The 19,393-nt window shown below is 42.5% G+C and overlaps 2 protein-coding genes across 6 annotated transcripts in view; one reads left to right on the forward strand and one right to left on the reverse strand.

Moving 5' to 3' along the window:
* The first annotated feature begins 42 nt into the window (after positions 1 to 42).
* On the forward strand, positions 43 to 2,092 carry SS18L2 (SS18 like 2). The gene is made up of 3 exons (XM_061345940.1): positions 43 to 195; positions 363 to 439; positions 1,240 to 2,092. The coding sequence occupies exons 1-3, from the start codon at positions 127 to 129 to the stop codon at positions 1,325 to 1,327; spliced, it is 234 nt and encodes a 77-aa protein (XP_061201924.1). The 5' UTR covers positions 43 to 126; the 3' UTR covers positions 1,328 to 2,092.
* A 2,613-nt stretch (positions 2,093 to 4,705) lies between these two features.
* GARRE1 (granule associated Rac and RHOG effector 1) overlaps positions 4,706 to 19,393 on the reverse strand; it is a 63,823-nt gene continuing 49,135 nt past the window's right edge. For all 5 annotated transcript variants that reach the window (XM_061345929.1, XM_061345932.1, XM_061345927.1 and 2 more), the window contains 7 exons: positions 18,550 to 18,647; positions 17,254 to 17,379; positions 15,761 to 16,755; positions 7,660 to 7,825; positions 6,843 to 6,977; positions 5,691 to 5,769; positions 4,706 to 5,142 (listed from right to left, as the gene is read on the reverse strand). In XM_061345929.1, the coding sequence (XP_061201913.1) occupies positions 4,819 to 5,142; positions 5,691 to 5,769; positions 6,843 to 6,977; positions 7,660 to 7,825; positions 15,761 to 16,755; positions 17,254 to 17,379; positions 18,550 to 18,647 (1,923 nt within the window). In that variant the 3' untranslated portion in view covers positions 4,706 to 4,818. The remainder of the gene's footprint in view (positions 5,143 to 5,690; positions 5,770 to 6,842; positions 6,978 to 7,659; positions 7,826 to 15,760; positions 16,756 to 17,253; positions 17,380 to 18,549; positions 18,648 to 19,393) is intronic.

The following is a 19,393-nucleotide window of genomic DNA, read 5'->3' on the forward strand; positions in this document are numbered from 1 at the left end:
GGCTGCTCCCGGGGAAGGGGGGGGGCGTGCGCGACAGCCCCTCAGAGCCAATGGGAGCCTGCGAAGGGCGGGGCCGGTGGCGGCCGTCGGTTCCCGTCAGGCCTTGAGCGAGGCGACGGAGGGGCCATGTCGGTGGCGTTCGTGCCGGAGCGGCTGCGCGGGAAGACGGAGGTGAACCAGGAGACGCTGCAGCGGGTGAGTGCTGGCCGTGGGGGCCGCGGTGGCGGCGGCGGTGGTGGTGGTGGTGGTGGCTGCGGCACGGGCCCTTCCGACTCGGCTGAGGTAGAGCTGGCCCTGCTGGCCTTGGCTGTGGGGCGGTAGCGAGCCGCGGCGGGCCGTGACGGCGCGCTCCTATGCCCTAGCTACTGGAGGAGAACGACCAGCTGATCCGGTGCATCGTGGAGTACCAGAGCAAGGGCCGGGCCACCGACTGCGTGCAGTAAGTGAGCCGAGACACCGCGGGCGCCGCGCAAGCGCTGATACCACCCTCACCCCCCGGCCTCCTCCGGGACAGTCCGAGCCCCGAGAGCTTCGCAGGCCGCACATTCCTGACGGGAACGAAACGGTTCCCGCTCTCCAGAGCTTTCCTGTGCTAGTAAAGTGCGGTTGTGCTGCCTAGGCGGCTTCCCAAAAATTGCTTTCACGGAGCTGTGAAGCGAAACCAGTGCATAGAGTGAATCTGATACCTTTCTGCTAAGGGTTTTGTTCTGTGCTGGTATGAGAACCAGCGCTGTTGGGTCAAGCTCTTCCCAGCCCCCAGTGTGTGAAGTACACCGAGTAGTATTTGCAGGTAGCCAGCGTCATCAGCCTGTGTCTGCAGCAGCTCGGCTGTGCCTGAACTTGGAGGGGACCTCCAGAATGAGCAGGTTGGCAGCGCCCAGCCGGCTTTTGTACTGACTGCACTGTCAGGCCTGCCCAGCAGTGGAGCTGTGCCATCTCCTACCCCTGGGCTGCTTCCTGGAGCTCTGCAGTATTGACCACAGAAATAACTTAATGTAGGTGTTCGCTGTCAGGGTCGGTTTGTAGCACATACCTGGTTACACAGTGCAGTTCAGTGCATCATTCTGGGCTTTAGAACAAGAACTGGATATAGAGGTGTTTGCCCTCATTTTTTGTTATTTTCATAGTTTGCTGTTTCTTTTCCTAAGAGCAAATCTTGATCAGATTATAGAGGTGACGAAGTGTGGGTAATTTGCTAGAAAAGAACGCATTTCCCAGATTTGTTTTTTCCTCTCATAGGTACCAGCATATCCTGCACAGAAACCTCATTTATTTAGCTACAATTGCTGATGCGACGCCACTCAGCATGCAGAAGACCACAGAATGACTGCACATACCTGGACACAAGCAGGGATGCTTTAACCATCAGTAGAACTACTTAGTTTAGAGTCCTGCTTTTATGAGCTGAGAGGGTGTGGTCTTGACAGGCAGGTAAAAAGTCATCTATGCATTTATGTTGAAAATGTGAATGTAGCTTTTAATGTCATATTAGGCTAGCTTCTTCCCTCTTTCTGTAAGCAGAACTTCTTAAGGGTGATCATTATCATAGTCCTGTGTTTTTTTCCCCTCTGAAAAACTACATGTAGTGTACTACTGAACATAGCCTGGTGGTCAGGACAGTGCTACCACAGGGGCGTTTGGAGGCCCTATGCAGTCTCATGACGCAGAGGCTTTCATGACGTAAGACTGTACAATAACAGGGAAGCATTTAACTGGATGACTTCTACCTCCAACACAACACAGCCAGTCATTTACTGCCATAGATGCAAGCAGAAGACTGTTTTGTACCTTGTACTGTAAGACTTTACTCAGTAAATTAAAGATGTTCCTTGTAAATTATAATGTATTTCTGGATTCATGTAACATTAACAAAGGAGCAGCTCAGTGATGTTGTGAAGCAAGAATGTTAATGTCTCTAGGGAGGGTGAGACTGTTGCATAACATGGCAGTGGGGTGCAAGGGAGAAACGGAGCCTTTATTCCAGTGAGAGAAGGCTGTGTGTTTGCCCTAGTTGTGTCAAGGCTTTTCCTTTTTGCTTGAAATGCTCTGTACTGTAGACTCTGTAAACAAGTAAATTCTTGCATAATCACAATGGACTTGTACGCTTCCTGTGTGTTTGTCATCATTTATGCTACGCTGTACACTTGGGTACTCTCACCCAGAAAGAGCACAGCTTGCACACCTCAGATAGATACTGCATTTCAGTGGCATGACAGGCATAAGCTAAACTAACAGTCTTACTTAGCTGGGGGAAGTTTACAGTTTGCTCACTACCATCAAAGTTGTTTACTCTGATTCCTAAAAGCTCAACACAGTATGTTAATGTTCATCAGCACTGCTTGTTCAAAGACACTGCTAAGGCATTTTCTGTATCATGTTCTTCAGTGCATTCTACTTGAAAAGGTAGCCTTAAAGATGCTTCAAATTGTACAGTGCATGAAGCTCATTTTTATATGATCGAGTCAGTAAGTAGGCAGTTGACAATTTTCAAACTGTTAAATAATCCCATGTTAATGAAATAAGATCTTTGTTTACAAACCAAAATTACAGTTTAAGGTGCTGCTCATTTTCAGCAAGGTGCATATTTTAAACAGGTATGACCTAGTAAATGTATGTCTTTAATAAAGCAAATAGTTTACTTTTACAGAAGCTTTAAAATACAAAATGTACAGTTCCAGTTCAGAAGCATTAGCTATTCACAAGAAGCACTGCAATAAGGGTAAGTTAACTAAGCACCAAACCCTTGCACTTGGCAGTGTAAGTGAACTTTAATGGCAAGACTCATTTGCCAAGTGCAACAATTCTCAAAATTACCAGTGTTCAGGAGGATGGAAGCAAAGGACAGGGTAGCACCTACGTGGTCAAAATGCAGACAGACTTGTTTTGTTTTCACAACTCACTTCTGTAGGTCCAGAAACTTGCCAGCATTTGTCATTATGAACAAACTGCAAAAACTGTAGCAATAATTTTGGCACTTGTTAGAAAAAGTTCAAAATTAAGTGTTTTCATTAACTTCCATTTTGGTCTTATTATGAATAACCAGTAACTACAACCAAATTTAGGGTTTAATATTAGCTCTAAATGACAAGGTTTAGGAAACTCAAAACCATTCATCAAATAACCACTAACATTTTCAGCAGAGGGTTTTCAAAATCATAGTAGTACAGACCATAAACAATTTACAGACAGAAGCCACACTGATTGTGCAAAGCACATTACTGTAAAAAGTCTATGTACAGCAAACAAATCTTTGTAAACATGGTAAGTATGAAGTTTCAGAAAACATGGTGACAATATCATAAATACAGGCAACATTGGCATCCTCAAAACAGCACAAAAGGTAACAATCAGGGCCTGCAAATACAGCCCGTCACTGAACAAACAGAAAAGGTGGATGGGTTTTAAATACCCACATGTTTAATAGTTTTAGTGTTGTGTATACTTTATATAATGTATTTATTTTTTTGGTATCTTTAGATATAGATGTACTTAGTTTGTAAAACCAAAACCACAAATGTGCTTTATCTTCATTGAAAAATTATGTTGTTAGAACTAATAATCCATTTTACTAGTAGTTAACATATTAGAATGATATGACTTAAGAAAAATACAAAAATAAGATTAATACTGTCAAAACTCTTATACCAGAAAATATTGTGGTTTTTAGACTCTTTCAAAGATGAAATATGAAAATTTAAATAAGCTCTAACTATATAAAGAATCTTCTGTAATCTCAATTAATATACAGTGGGATAGCTATACATATATTTACCATTGTTCTTCAATTTTTAAGCACCAGTCACTCTCACAGATCCACTTTGGTTGGAAGATTTTTGCTAATTCCACAGGTTCACTTAATGGCACATATTGACTGCAAATAATTACTTTATCCTTAAAAAAAAAAATAATGTTTTTTTAACTAACTGCTACCCCACGTTTCAGTTTAGTATCTACTGAGCCAGCTCACAATTTTTAATCAACTGTAGCATCTGAAATAAGACTTTCAATATATGCAAGTAGTCTTTTCAGCTGTACTTTTGCACACTTAACAAGCACTGTGTGGATATGCCTTTGGCCAAATGAAGCAGTAAGAAACTCTGTATCTGAAAACCAGTGTCTTAATATCCACACAGACGCCATCTACTTTAAGCAGCTCAGGTAACATCTGTGACACAAGCTCCAGTGGTTCTGTTGCAGATCATTACTTAGGAGTAAGGGAACTACCACAAAACTCAATTTCACGTTTCTGCAACAGGCTCACCGTGAACACGCTTGTATGGCACACACAAAGCTGCTGCACTTCATTTAAAAAGAGCTGCCCACAGGCCATTTATGGAGAATTCAAAAGGCTTTACAGCTTGGCTGTTAGAAATTTAAACACAGTGTTGAGCAGAGTGACCACTATATATTTGCTTCAACATACTCAATGTGTTTCAGTAAGATGCTTAACTATAAATCTATATGAAAAATAGCTATAAAATACAGTGTTTCTTGTATGGTAGTCCTTCAGCAGTTCTTAAAAAAAAATAATAAAATTTGAAAGTAAAGGCAATATACACGTTTTTAAAAGCATTTCTACATCACAGTTTTGGGCTGCTTCATATACATCAAACAAACATATTGGCCATGTTTGCTCAGCACTGTAAATCAGAATTCAAGAGTTTGCATATCTCACCCAATCCCCCTCAGTTCTGTATTTAATCCCCCTCAGTTCTGTATTTAATGAGATAAACAGGATATAGCCAATACACACTTGTGAAACAAAGTACAGGTAATTTATGTTTGGCCCTGTGCTGCATTCCCCAACATGAGAAGCAGTCAGTACTGATGCAGGTAAGATGGTCTGCGTTCATGCTTCACAGGGAAAGATTTAAAGCCCTTATTCATCTGTTTGTGCTGGGAAGCCTGCTGTGATTGCTGCTGCTGCTGCGCATAGGCAAAGTTAGAGGAAAGTCCCGCTGCTGGAGCACAGTCGTTGGCTGCTGCCCACATGGGTGACTGCAGAATCTGCATCGTGTCGCTCCACTGGCTGACAGGGCTGCTCATGGGATACAAAGATGTACTTTGACCAGGTAGCGTGTTTGTGACAGAGGCTGAATGCTGCCAGGGTGCCTTGGGAGGCCAGGTCTTGGTCTTATTATCCTGGGAAAACATTAGTTGGGTTTGGGACTTGTGGGGTTTTGGTTTGTGGGGGTTTTTTGCTTGTTTTGGTTTTTTTACAATAACAAAACACTTTGTGACAATACTTAACACATCACACTATCATCCCCTCCTTTAGACATTTTCAGAAGATATGTTTGAAAGCAGAATTGATACATAGATATACCACTCCCGATTCTTAAAGTATCTCCCTATTGAGAAACATTTTTATTTACTTCACATTTGCTTTACACATAGTAGTCCTGTTCCAAGTCAAAAGTTTCTAGCAAAGACAAGTAATAAATCTAGTGGTAGTTCAGTTTTCTCTGCACAAACAATTAAAATTGACTGTGTTCCCTCTTAGCTTAACTTGAATTGCTAGTATTTAAACCTGGTAACTTTGATAAAAGCATCTAGTACTAATGTGCTGATGGTCTGTGTTTTAGCTAAGATATCTGGAGATACAGATGCTAATCTAGTTGTCCTCCTAGTGTGAACCACCCCTAAATGCAAATACGAAAAATGACTAAGCAAAGCCATTCTTAGCTTACCTGGTTACGGTCATCTGCTGCAGAAAGAAGAGGTGGTGATGGTAGTGTGCTAGGTTCCTGTTCGCCACTGCTGTGTTTTCTGCCCAGAAAGACAGTAACATTCACTTTATTATTTTGCTTTTTAAATGAGTCATCCCCATTAATCTGCCACTGGCAGACACCATTCTGCAGCTTCATTCTGTCATCCCTGACAGCCTAGAATGTGTACTGACATTTAGTCTTGCTTCATGTCTGCTCAGTACAGGTAGGAGAAGCAAAGCAGAAAGAAATTCATTACTGAACATTGTCAGAGGCTTGACAGTTCTTTGAGCTACAGCTTCAGCAACACATACACGTATTTCTACAGGTGAAAGGAAGATGCGCTAGGCTTTTGCCCACTTTGAAGAAATCTGACAGTAAGAAATAAATTGCCTTTTTTCTTCTTCAGGTGTCCCTGCCCATGGCAGGGCAGTTGGAACTTGATGATCTTAAGGTCCTTTCCAACCCTAACTGTTCTATGGTTCTATGTGCTCTTGGTTTTTGTGGTTTTTTTCTTTTAATTTGGTTTGCTTTTTTTAATGTATTTTTTTCTGAAATAACTTTACAGACAAGACAAAAGAAACAGCTGAGCAACTGAAACACCTGCTGAAGCACAGTGAATTTACTGAAGAACAAGCGTTCTACCTTTGGTTTAAATCTGTGACCTAATATCGAATAGAAGTCCTTCGCATGTGCATTCTGCAAAATCTGCTCGGTTTTGGTTGTCTTGAGTTGGGGTATGCATGTTTGTTCTAAACTGTACTCAGTTTGGAAAGCCAATTCAAAGATGATTTCTAATGCCTCAGTAGTTCAGAAAGCACTGGCATCCATCCGAAGTAGATTCTCTTGTAAGGGGTGTCCGTTCTTTTCTAGACATGCTGAATTTCAGCTAACAACTGGCTATTTGCACAGGTGCTAGTTTGCGTAAGGAGACAGCTACTAATATAATGCAATATGGGAGCGTTAAAGTCAGATACACTGTACACTGACCAATAGCATCAGTGTAGTACACACATGGACATTGCTATTATCTTCATCTAATTAGCAGGGATTCCTTTTGTGTGGCTACTGAAATGAGATTATCACAAAAAGAACTCTTATGAAGCAATACACATTTATGTTTATTTTGCTCACCTTCTCTGCTTTACTGCAGCAACAAGGTCTGGCCCTGAGAACATGGAGAACAAACTGTCTCCATTAGCTGAAGAGGTCTCATCACTTGAGCTGGCCGAGTCTCCTTGAGTACCAGACCAACTATTTGTTACATCACTGCAAGACAAGGAGTTGTGTTAGCCCTTGTATTTGTAATGCCTGGTCCAGACTGTGAGCCCTGCAGAGTTACGCTGAATCTTAGTCACTAGTGATACCTCACAGCACAAAGACATTGCAGTACTTTGTAAAATGTAAAATCTGTAAAATTAAATTTGTAATACAAATAGCTCTCACTTACTTCTAAGTAAGGACAAATGGGAAGAGAATCTTGAAATACTTCTGTTGTGATAAACAGAAGAAGAGATTAAGAACTACTAATGTACTTGCTGTAAGGTACCTGCCTTATAGTATAGCAAGACTGAGTGGCTAGAATCTGGAAAGCTGAATTCAGTCAGGTACTACAACTTCAACAGCATCACTTTTCATTAAAACTAGGTCTCAAAGGTTTTCAAAATGCTGAAGTAAGACAATTCTGAATACATCTGTGCTGTAAATTCCTTATTTCCTCTGTTCAAGTCAAAGTCAATATACATTCCACTGTTAAAGGAGACATCAAACAAATGTCAGTGCCTCGTATCAGCAAAGCAGGAAGGGCTCAGATTTCTCACAACATAATGAAGTGCAGCATTCACAAATACAGCAGTAACTGGAAAAAGCACCCAACAATCCCACATTGTGCCAAGTTTGTGAGTAAAACAGACTCACATACAATAGAAATGCGTAACCTTCCAAATCTTACCCTTCTGTGAAATACTCTGGAAATGGCCAGGTTTTATGAGGATCATCAGGGAGAGGCCAGTTGCTACGTGTGTTGCTTGGGCGACGGACATGCTGTGCTTGCCTTTTCTGTTGCATAGCCTGGTTGACCCCAGCAACATAGCGGGCAAATTCTGGGTCAGAGCCAACTGAACAAAAGAAACCAAGAAATCGGTTGCTGACATTCAGCTATTTCTACTGCAGTTATCTCCCTCATTTAATCCTTTAGGCCTGACCATATCCCACCAACAGAAAATAATTCCCTCACAGATAACAAATGCCACACAAGAGTTGATATCTCTTTATGGAGCAAAGACACATCCATACATACTTGAATAATCTCACATGAAAGTACACCTGCCCCTTGCCTTCCATCAGTGAAATAGTATTTGTCACTATGATCATGTCCATACACTGAAAGGTGAAACATCCCATCACCAGATGCTGATGTAATTAAAGCCTGTACATCCACCCGAGCTCAGAGAGAAGGAATATATCAATTACTGTAGTTGATTCCAGACTGCAACATGATTTCCAGCTATGCTGTGACCCTGCTTACTCTGAGAAATCAGAATCTCAGCCTGAACATATTAGAACATACAGCCCACAAATTGCTTGCTTCCTACAAGGATTAGACAGCAAGCTGAACGCTGTTCTCATCCTGACCTGCAAGACATTTCAGAGTAACATTGATGTATACAGAGAAAAAAGCAGTAATTCTTAAAAATTCTTCCATTCTTAAAAGGCTTTATGTGTCCCAAGCATCTGACAAGTGATCAGCATGATCTTGAGCAGACAGCAAAAGCCTTAATGCCAAAGTGGTTTATATGCTCAACTGATCACAGCCAGTAATTGTTGTATTAAAAAGAATGCTGTTGTGAGTCAGTGTAATTGAGTTTCCACAGCTTCTTTTTCCTTTTGCCTTTCTCCCCACTCCTCCCCTGAGATAAAACTTTGCAATCTGACTGGATCTATGGAAAATGTCTAGACTACATGCACAGTAATTGCAGCAGGAAGTGCAGAGCTGTTGGCTTGCTGGTCTCAGTTTTAAATTAAGAGTGGAGACTGAAGAACATTCACCAAGCATGCACAGCCCAAAGCAGAAAATCAGTCTTTGATGTGATGGCTTCTCTACACTGAATTCAGCATTCAGGAGAGAAGTTTCCTCATTGTCACCTGGCATATTCAGAAAACGGCCCCACAGTGTTCTGTTGGGTGCAAATTCAAATGACAGTGAAGAAAATAACTTTGTTTCTACGCATTCTTTGTTACGTGAGCAAGGGACAGAGCTATCTGACAGCTGTCAGAACCAAATATTCCCACAAATTATAAAAGCACTGCAGAACATTTCTGGTCACTGCCAAAAGCCTTCGACTTTTTCTACAATTTCTAAAATTGTTTATTATCAGATCTGCACCTGAAAAGAAACATCATTTTCAGGCTCTAAAAGTATTTATCAAAAAAGTAGTGCCATTTGTTTCAAATGAGAAATGTACAAAGTCCCAAGAAAGTCTGGAAATGAACAAGTGTTTTGTGTTTTTTAAAGCTTTCTGTGCTGCACTAAGTACAGCTTAAACTGAAAACACCTACATCAGAGCTGAAGTTGGCAGGTTACATGCAGAAAAGTTGTATTTCCAATGGAAAAGTCTACGTGATTGGAGGTTTTTGTTTGGTTTTTTAAACTCCACACCTGTGGAAAATACTGTCAACTTATCACTTCTACTGTAGGAACGTACGTCTTAATCGACAGCACCATTTATCAACTTGAGTAAGTCAGCCTTCCAAATTAACACTTTCAAAGTCCTTGGTATTCACCATATCCATCCAATCGAACAAGTAGCTTTAAGAAAATCAAAAGAAAAATCTCACAGAAATATAACAGATTCAAAATGCTAGAAATGCCAGTCCTTTCTATGCACTTGGTTAAAATAATTTTATCCTTAAGTGTTGTAATCTTCCTAAAGTATATAGCGTTAAGTACATTTAAATAAGATGACGCTAATTCAGACTTGAAATTGTTAAGAAGCTTTTGATAACATAACTACACTGCCTATTTTTGCTTTATAAACTTGTCCTGGGTTCAGCTGGAACAGTTATTTTTAATCCTTAGTACCTGGTAAGTGCTGTGTTTCAGCTTTAGTCTAAGAACAATGCTAATAACATACTGATGTTTTAGATGTTGCTAACTGGGAGAGCATACTTCAAAGACCCAAGAGGGTATCAATCGGTTTTGGTGTTGCTGCTTTGGAGACAGGAAATTGAGCAGCTGTCCACCTTGCCTGATCTCTCAAGAGGATCCTTCTGTTGTTGGGTTGCTGAAGGCTGAAGAACAACAAGTGCCAATCACAATCACAACAGTGCACCAGTGGCAATATTGCACCAGCCAAGACTCCCTGATTCCCATCCATAAGCTGATCCATAGACTGGAGAGCCAAGGAACGATCAACAGGACCTGCTCACCCTTCAATAACCCCATATGGCCAGTGTGAAAGTCTAACGGAAGGTGGAGACTAACAGTAAACTATCGTGGCCTGAAAGAAGTCACACCACCATTGAGTGCTGCTGTACCGGACATGCTGGAACTCCAGTATGAACTGGAGTCAAAGGCAGCCAAGTGCTATGCCACGACTGATATTGCCAATGCATTTTTGTCAATTCCTTTGGCAGCAGAGTGCAGGCACAGTTCACTCTTACTTGGAGAGGCATCCAGTACACTTGGAGCCAACTGCCCCAGGGGTGGAAACACAGCCCTACCATCTGCCATGGACTGATCCAAATGGCACTGGAACAGGGGCAAGCTCCAGAACACCTGCAATACACTGATGACATTATTGTGTGGGGTGATACAGCAGAAGAAGTCTTTGAGAAAGGGAGGAAAATAATCCAAATCCTGCTGAAAGCTGGTTTTGCCATAAACCGGAGTAAGGTCAAGGGACCTGCACAGGAGGTTCACGTTTGGGGAATGAAATGGCAAGATGGACATCGCCAGATCCCCACAGGTGTGATCAACAAGGTGACAGCAATGTCTCCACCCACTAATAAGAAAGAAACACAAGCTTTCTTGGGTGCTCTGGGGTTCTGGAGAATGCACGTCCCGAATTACAGTTCAATTGTAAGCTCTCTCTACCATGGGACACGGAAGAAAAGTGATTTTAGATGGGGCTCTGAGCAACAACGAGCCTTTGAACAAATTAAACAAGAGATAGTTCATGCAGTGGCCCTTGGACCAATTCAGACCGGGCCAGATGTGACAAATGTGCTCTACACCACAGCTGGGGAGAATGGTCCCACCTGGAGCCTCTCTCAGAGAGCTCCAGGGGAGACTCGAGGTCGACCCCTCAGCTTTTGGAGTCGGGGATACAGAGGATCTAAGGCCAACTATACCCCAACCGAAAAAGAGGTACTGGCAGCCTATGAAGGGGTTCCAGCTGATTTGGAAGTGATTGGCACTGAAGGACAGCTCCTCCTGGCACCCTGGTTGCCCGTGCTGGGCTGGATGTTCAAAGGCAGGGTCTCCTCTACACATCGTGCACCTGATGCTACATGGAGTAAGTGGGCTGCACTAATTACACAACGAGCTCGAACAGGAAATCCCAGTCATCCAGGCATTGTGGAAGTCATCATGGACTGGCCAGAGGGCAAAGATTTTGGAATGTCACCAGAGGAGGAGGTGATGGGTGCTGAAGAGGCCCCACCATATAATAAACTGTCAGCAAGTGAAAAGCAGTATGCCTTGTTTACTGATGGGTCCTGCCATATTGTGGGGAAGCATTGGAGATGGAGATGGAAGGCAGCTGTATGACAGTGACAAGGTGCAGAAACTGCTGTAGGAGAGGGTGAATCGAGTCAGTTTGCCGAGGTGAAAGCCATCCAGCTGGCCTTGGACACTGCTGAACGAGAAAAGGGGACAGTACTTTATCTGTATACTGACTCATGGATGGTGGCAAATGCCCTGTGGGGGTGGTTGCAGCAATGGAAGCAGAGCAATGGGCAATGCAGAGGTAAACCCATCAGGCCTGCTGCACTGTGGTAAGATATCACTGCCCGGGTGCAGAACCTGGTGGTGAAGGTATACAATGTAGTTGCCCATGTACCCAAGAGTTGGGCCACTGAGGAACACCAGAACAACCAACAAGGGGATAAAGCTGCTAAGATTGAAGCAGCTCAGATGGACTTAGATTGGCAACATAAAGGTGGATTATTTTTTGGCCCTGTGGGCCCATGACACTTCAGGCCATCAAGGCAGAGATGCAACATACAGATGGGCTCGTGATGGAGGAGTGGACTTACCAATGGACACTATTGCCCACGTTATTCATGACCGTGAAACACGCTGCAATTAAGCAAGCCAAGTGGTTAAAGCCTCTGCAGTATGGAGGATGATGGCTGAAGGTTGATATGCAGGAGGGAAGGAATGCCATCCAGAGGGACCTTGACACGCTTGTGAGGTGGGCTGATGCCAACCTCATGAAGTTTAACCATGCCAAGTGCAAGGTCCTACACCTGGGTCGGATCAATCCCAGGCACAGCTACAGGCTGGGCAGAGAAGAGATTCAGAGCAGCCCTGAGGAGAAGGACTTGGGGGTGTTGGTCGATGAGAAAATGAACATGAGCCGGCTTCAGTGTGCACTCTCAGCCCAGAAAGCCAACTGTATCCTGGGCTGCATCAAAAGGAGCGTGACCAGCAGGTCGAAGGAGGTGATCCTGCCCCTCTACTCTGCTCTCGTGAGACCTCAATTGGAGTATTGTGTGCAGTTCTGGTGTCCTCAACATAAAAAGGACATGGAACTGTTGGAACAAGTCCAGAGGAGGCCACGAGAATGATCAGGGGACTGGAGCACCTCCCATATGAAGATCGGCTGAGAAAGTTGGGGCTGTTCAGCCTGGAGAAGAGAAGGCTGCGTGGAGACCTCATAGCAGCCTTCCAGTATCTGAAGGGGGCACATAGGGATCCTGGGCAGGGACTCTTCATTAGGGACTGTAGTGACAGGACAAGGGGTAATGGGTTAAAACTTAAACATGGGAAGTTTAGATTGGATATAAGGAGGAAACTCTTTCCTGTTAGGGTGGTGAGGCACTGGAATGGGTTGTCCAGGGAGGTTGTGAATGCTCCATCCCTGGCAATGTTCAAGGCTAGGCTGGACAAGGCCTTGCGTAATATGGTTTAGGGCGAGGTGTCCCTTCCCATGGCAGGGGGGTTGGAACCTGATGATCTTAAGGTCCTTTCCAACCCTAACTATTCTATGATTCTATGATTCTAAGTACAAACATAGGGAGGCCTGGCAGACTGACTGTATCACACTGCCACCAACCCGCCCAGGAAAGTGCCGTATGCTTACCATGATGGAAGCAACCACCGGCTGGGTGGAAACATACACTGTGCCCCACGCCACTGCCCGGAACACTATCCTGGGCCTTCAGAAACACATTTTGTGGCAACATGGCACCCCAGAGAGAACTGAGTCAGACACTGGGACTCATTTCCAGAACAACCTCATAGACACTTGGGCCAAAGAGCATGGCACTGAGTGGGTATATCACATCCTCTACCATGCACCAGCCTCTGGGAAAATTGAACGGTACAATGGGCTGTTAAAAACTACACTGGGAGCAATGGGTGGTGGGACTTTCAAACACTGGGATAGACATTTACCAAATGCCACCTGCTTGGTCAACACCAGGGGATCTGCCAACAGGGCTGGCCCAGCCCAGTCAGAACTTTTACATACTGTAGAAGGGGACAGAGTTCCTGTGGTGCACATGAAGAATTTGCTGGGGAAGACGTCTGGGTTATTCCTGCTTCAGGTGAAGGCAAACCCACTCGTGGGATTGCTTTTGCTCAGGGACCTGGATGTACTTGGTGGGTAACGTGGGAAAATGGGGAAGTCCGATGTGTACCTCAAGGGGATTTGATCTGGGGGGAAAACAGCCAATGAACTCAATTGTATGCTGCTGCCTGCTATGTAACTTCTATAGCTCATCAGTTAGATTCCCATCTCTGCCACTTGGGGCTTTGAGAAGATACGTGGTGCCATGATTATCAGCAGAGAATGAAGTCATGGGAAAAGCCAGCAGCAGCAGCAGGAGTCTCCCAGAACTGTCATCACGTCACCAGTAACTGACCTTGACTTCCCTCCAATTGCCATCCTAAAGACTGAACTTTGATGAGACCAGACAAGTTGAGCAGTGTCATCAGCATGCAACAATCCAACACTGCACACTGTCTCTCCTGCCCTGAAAGACTCTTAAAACAGTGGAGCCTAACATGGACTGGATGATCTCAGAGAACTTTATATGGATGGTCCGTGGACTAAGGTGTACCTGTCTCTTTGTGTGTGTGTGTGTGTGTGTGTGTGTGTGTGTGTATTTATATATACATATATGTAAAGAGACAAAAAGTGATAGTATATTGAAAAATGTGTGACCTGAGCATAACATGAATGGTGTGGAATAAGGGGTGGGTACTGTCCTGGCTTCAGCTGTAACAGTTATTTTTCTCTTTCTTAGTAGCTGGTGCAGTGCTGTGTTTCAGCTTTAGTCTGAGAACAACACTGGTAACCCCAATGTTCTTAGTTGTTGCTAAGTGATGCTTACCCCAATCAAGGACTTTTCAGTCTCATTCTCTACCAGCGAGGAGGGGCACAAGAAGCTGGGAGGAAGCAGAGACAGGACACCTGACCCAAACTGACCAAAGGGGTATTCCACACCACAGCACATCATGCCCAGCATAGAAACTGGGGGGTCACCCAGAAGGCCCAGATCGCTGCTCGGGTTGGGATGGGTATCGGTCAGCAGGTGGTGAGCAACTGTATTGTGCATCACTTGTGTTTATTGTGTTGGGGCATTTTTCCCTTCCCTTTTTAGTTTTATATTCTCCCTCCTTGTTATTTCCTTTACCATTATTATTATTGGTGGTAGCAGCAGTGGTTTGTGTTACACCTTAGTTACTGGACTCTTATTATCTCAACCCCTGGGAGTTACATTCTTTTGATTCTCCTCCCCATCCCTCCAGGAGCCAGGGGGAAGTAGAGAGGGAGTGAGCAAGCACCTGCGTGGTTCTGAGTCACGGGCTGGGCTTAAACCACGACGAAACTCCACTGATTTATCAACTAAGTTGACAAAGTAACTATCAAAATTGAGTTCTGAGATGCCTCCACAGTCCTCACACACATGCACATGCAAAGGGGCACAGGAAGCGTATTCTGTGGTTTGAGAACAGGTTTTCCTGTTGGTGTGAGCACTGCCTCCCTCCAGGCAGTTTTCCTAAATGCATAGTAGTTTCTATAGTGACGTTCCACACCAACAGAAATTATGACAGTGGATTTTAAGTTGTTCTTAGTACTACTATCAGAAGAATTCATTGATCTCCTGTTAGGCTCTACAGTCAATTTCATAGTCTTTAGCTATTTGCTTATGGCTACAAAATTTTATTTCACTTCATCTTTTAACAGTAATCCCTCTAGATTTACAGTTTATTGGTGATTCAGGCACATCTGGCAAACCACAGGGCAATTACTCTTTCGAAGTCTGTAACACTTGGCATATAAGCTTCTCACTGCAGTCACAGCTGTGGAACAGGAATCAGTAGGACTCCCATGGAACTGCATAGTAATGGAGGAGAAATGCTGGGATATGTGAGAGATGCAATCCAGTTTAATCTCCATACTGCAGGACTGGTAAAGACCACTAAGGATCATTCTGGGGAGATGTAAAACATGTAAGTTCAAGAGTTGACTTTTAAACAGTTTCACAAATTATCAGTAGGAGGAACATCATCTGTAAGTATCTGTTTCAGTACTTTGATATGGTCTATACAGGAAAGGTCAGAACTACTACAGCTGGGACAAGAAACAAGGAACTTGCTCCCATTCTTACTTATCAATGAAAGTTTCTTGTACTTTAGTCCATTTAAGAATGCATACAAACAAATACCTGCTGGCCTCATAAGCACCTCTGCATTTCGTGACTAGCTCTAGGAAATAAGTTATTGCTAGCAATATCTAACAGTATTCTTTGTGAAAGAATCCTTAAAATAAATAAATAACTATATACATACATACATACATAAAGGAAAAGGCACGTACCTGCAGGGTCAAAAGGCAGGATTTCTCCCAGCATCCCAAACACTCCATCAGTTTGGTCACGATTTGGCCACGTGTTGTTTCTAGGTCCTTGTGGTTTCTGTCCTAACATCTCTGACATCATATTGTCCATGTAGCTGCTCACAAGACCCAAGCTGTACAAATCAGAGCTTAAATCTGAAAAACCAGGATTGTTCCACTGGTTTAGATGAGACAATCCAGCTCCAACAGCTTGGGCTGGTTGCTGTGAAGAATTAGTTAGCCATTTGGCAGGTACACGTTGCTGTGGTCCAATAGGTTGAAGCAGGTGTTGGTAATACTGCATTTGCTGCTGCTGCTGCTGCTTTTGTGACTGCTGCTGCTGTGACAAGCCTTGCTGGGAAGGATGCAGTGGTGTGTGAGAGACAGATTGTGGCTGCTGTTGTACTGTTACTGATTTTTGTTCTGCTGCTGTAGCGGATGCAGCAGAATTCCTTCTTTTCACCATTGGAGAAGTCTGCTGGGATTTGCCCATGTTAAAACCAGACAAGAAATCTATGACATCCTGCATTTCTTGGTCAGTTGGTAAATTCATGCCTTTCTCATCCTTGCCATCGTCTGGCTTGAAGAAGCTGTCCCGTCTTTCAACTAGAAACCCATTCACTAGCTGGTTATCTGTGCTTTGAACTGACTGCAGTGGATCTGCAGTCCTAGGAAAGTTACCGATGTTCAAGATGCTTTGTAACCTTGCATCTATGTTAGTGGGCATTTTAGCTTTCTCCTCTGAGGTGGAACTTACGAAGACATTTTTGGAAGGCGTACTGGGGATTGAGTAACTTCCAGTATTACTTGTACTGGTGCAGGAAGTTTTTTTTGTAAACCGTGAAGTCAGTTTTGAGAACGTCTTTTGCAGACCACCTGAAGATTTGCTTCCATTTCCGGATGGCATGTCAACTTGATTCCCAAAGTCTGAGATTTCACGCTGTAGCTGGATCTGAATACAAGGCAAAGCTTGCTCCCTGCATCAAAAACACGTATATCAAACCACTCATACAACTGAGTTAGTACTTCGTAGGAAAATGTGTATTTGGGTGTAGCTAGTGCAAGAAACAAACCCAAAGATTGCCGAGTTCATCAATTATTTCTTATGGTAACAATGCAAATTATTACTAGTATTTGCAATAGCATTAACTACTTTCATTAAGAAATTTTAGTTGTGCTTCTATATGTAAATGGTGACTAATTAAATAAGAATCAAGTATTTTCGTTAAGACAGAAATAAATATTTTTGTACACTTGGATTAGCTGCTGGTTTCATTTCAAGAAGACTGCTGTATCTCTGTACGTATCCTCAAGGTACTTATGTAGATTACCAATTTTCTGCACTCAGTTTGACTACTGTTTTCCCCTCCTGATGAACAGTATTAAATACATCAGTACAAATCTTTCAACAATGATGGCTTTGTTTAAACTAGGACACTAGAACATGAAAGCAAAAGGGTCAGGAGGAGATATACCTTCCTTCCTTCCACCTGTGTATGTCAAACACAGCAGTGTAGAGCACATCTACTAGCCCCAAAGTCTTCTCTGGATCCAGACTCCTCTGTAGCAGAGACATTGTTGCTGGATCTTCTTTCAAACACCTGTAATCATTAAGTTTAACTTAAAAATTAAAATTTTTGGGTTTTTTTTTTTTACATTAGACAATTTTACCATACTAGTCAGATACCAAACGGCCAATTGCTGCGCTACAGAGTTGCAGCTAATAAAAGCAGCACAATGTATGGATGCCTGATAGTTCCTAAAGACTATGCCTGCACCCTTGGTTTCTTTCTACTGTTGAAGATACAGCTAATCTAACTATAAGAGTTGCATAACTTATTTTAAAATCATGATTAATGATTAGCTCTTTAGCTAAGCAAGCATAATTCAGGCACAGAGAAGTGCAGAGCCACTCTCACCGTGCGTCAGCAGGAGGAGCTCTTCCAGAACACACAAAGCCTTGCTCAAGCACTCCACATGATCTTAGTCCTTTAATAGTACAGCAATTTACATGAGGAGAACAAAGAAGTGCCAGTCTATAGAGGAATTAAAGATGTATTTGTATAAACAGACTATCAGTTGATTCGCACTTCTGGACATACCATTGGTACCACTAGTAACAGGCTCTCACTAAGGATTCAGATGAATGAACTGTGTTGTACTGAAATTCCTAACACAGGGAACTCTGAAGTAAGAGAGAAAGGAAGTGTTCTAAATCCAAATCATTGTTTCAAAAGGGAAGAAATCCTAACCTAAACTGCAGATTAATCCTACAGTTCTTCCCTAGGCAGTCAGCTAAACTGGCAGGGATAGAGTCTCTCGGACCACAGAGTTCTGTGGTTCATGACAGTGCTTAAAGAACAGCCCAGTGAAGAAAGAGCTAAAGCTCTCACATTAAACTCATCTAATTCCTGGTCTTTCTGAGGCAAGAGCTGTGAGGACCTGCAGGGAAGAAGCATAACAGGAATACTACTGGACTATTATTTTTTATTTTTTAAACCTTCATCATCAAGCTTTCACGTCTTCATAAGAACATCTGACTGCCCCAGCACTGCCCCTGTTCATTGCCTCCGGAGGCAGCACAAGTAGAAAGACATCAAAAGTACAACTGTCAGTCTGTCAGGAACTGTACTCAGTTCCAGATAAAGGAACTTCAGGAAGATATGCTATAATTGCCTAGTATTCTCTCTTCCACTTGTACTGCTGTGTTTCCCCCTACATATTTCAGTCATAGCTAACAGTATAATCTGCAATACAGTATTTTTATTTACCAAGTTGATGGAACTTGCACCACAATTCTGGATCCTTCTAAACTTATCTGAGGAGCATAAGCTTCTTTATTTTCAATCTGAGCTGTGTCCACAACCACCTAGCAAATAAAATGAAAATAGAAATGATTTTAAAAATTAGTTCAAGATACTTTATCACCACTGTAGTCATGATGCAATAGTTTCAGCTATGTGCCATGCTGCAGGTGTAAAACATAACCAGATAAAAACAAATCACATAATTATTGTAAGTCTATTTCTATTTTAAAAAGTAAATTAGAAAAAGTTTGATACAGTAACCTTTATTTCAGGTTTGCATAACTATATATATATTGCATAACTATATATATATTATATAGTATATAGTATATAGTATATATATAGTATATAGTATATAGTATATATATCGTATATAGTATATATATCGTATATAGTATATTTATAGTGTATATATATATTGCATAACTATATATATATATATATATATTTCAGGATGCATAACTATAGTTATGCATCACAATGTAGTTACCAACTACTTTACCTAAACAGCTGGTAGCCATCAGTGGCTTCATGCAACAGCCCCTGTATTTGAGAGGTTTGGCACTATGAGTACTTTAACAACTCCCCAACACCTATTTATCAAAATATTTTAAATAATTAAACTGCAGCGCATGTTATGATACAGACAAGTAGTATAGACTCTGAAATTCTTCACATAGCTCACAATTTTTAAGAGCCCCTCTTCCCTTTTAAGGTTATAAAATCCCACACCAACATCTGTCTATTCTATCTAATAGAACTGTATTATTATTAATTCCCTATTACATAAAGGGAAGAAAAGTGACTG

Source organism: Neopsephotus bourkii, unplaced genomic scaffold (assembly GCF_033783945.1).
Source record: "Neopsephotus bourkii isolate Nb327-2 ecotype Australia unplaced genomic scaffold, CSIRO-AGI_Nbou_v1 NB_245, whole genome shotgun sequence".
Lineage (NCBI taxonomy): Eukaryota > Metazoa > Chordata > Aves > Psittaciformes > Psittacidae > Neopsephotus > Neopsephotus bourkii.

What these genes read in the sequence shown, in the direction of transcription:
- SS18L2 (XM_061345940.1), top strand. Translation starts at nt 127, where the DNA reads ATGTCGGTGGCGTTCGTGCCGGAGCGGCTGCGCGGGAAGACGGAGGTG. An exon ending in ACCAGGAGACGCTGCAGCGG is followed by an intron (nt 196 to 362) that starts GTGAGTGCTGGC and finishes CCTATGCCCTAG; the next exon opens with CTACTGGAGGAGAACGACCA. An exon ending in CGGGCCACCGACTGCGTGCA is followed by an intron (nt 440 to 1,239) that starts GTAAGTGAGCCG and finishes TTCCTCTCATAG; the next exon opens with GTACCAGCATATCCTGCACA.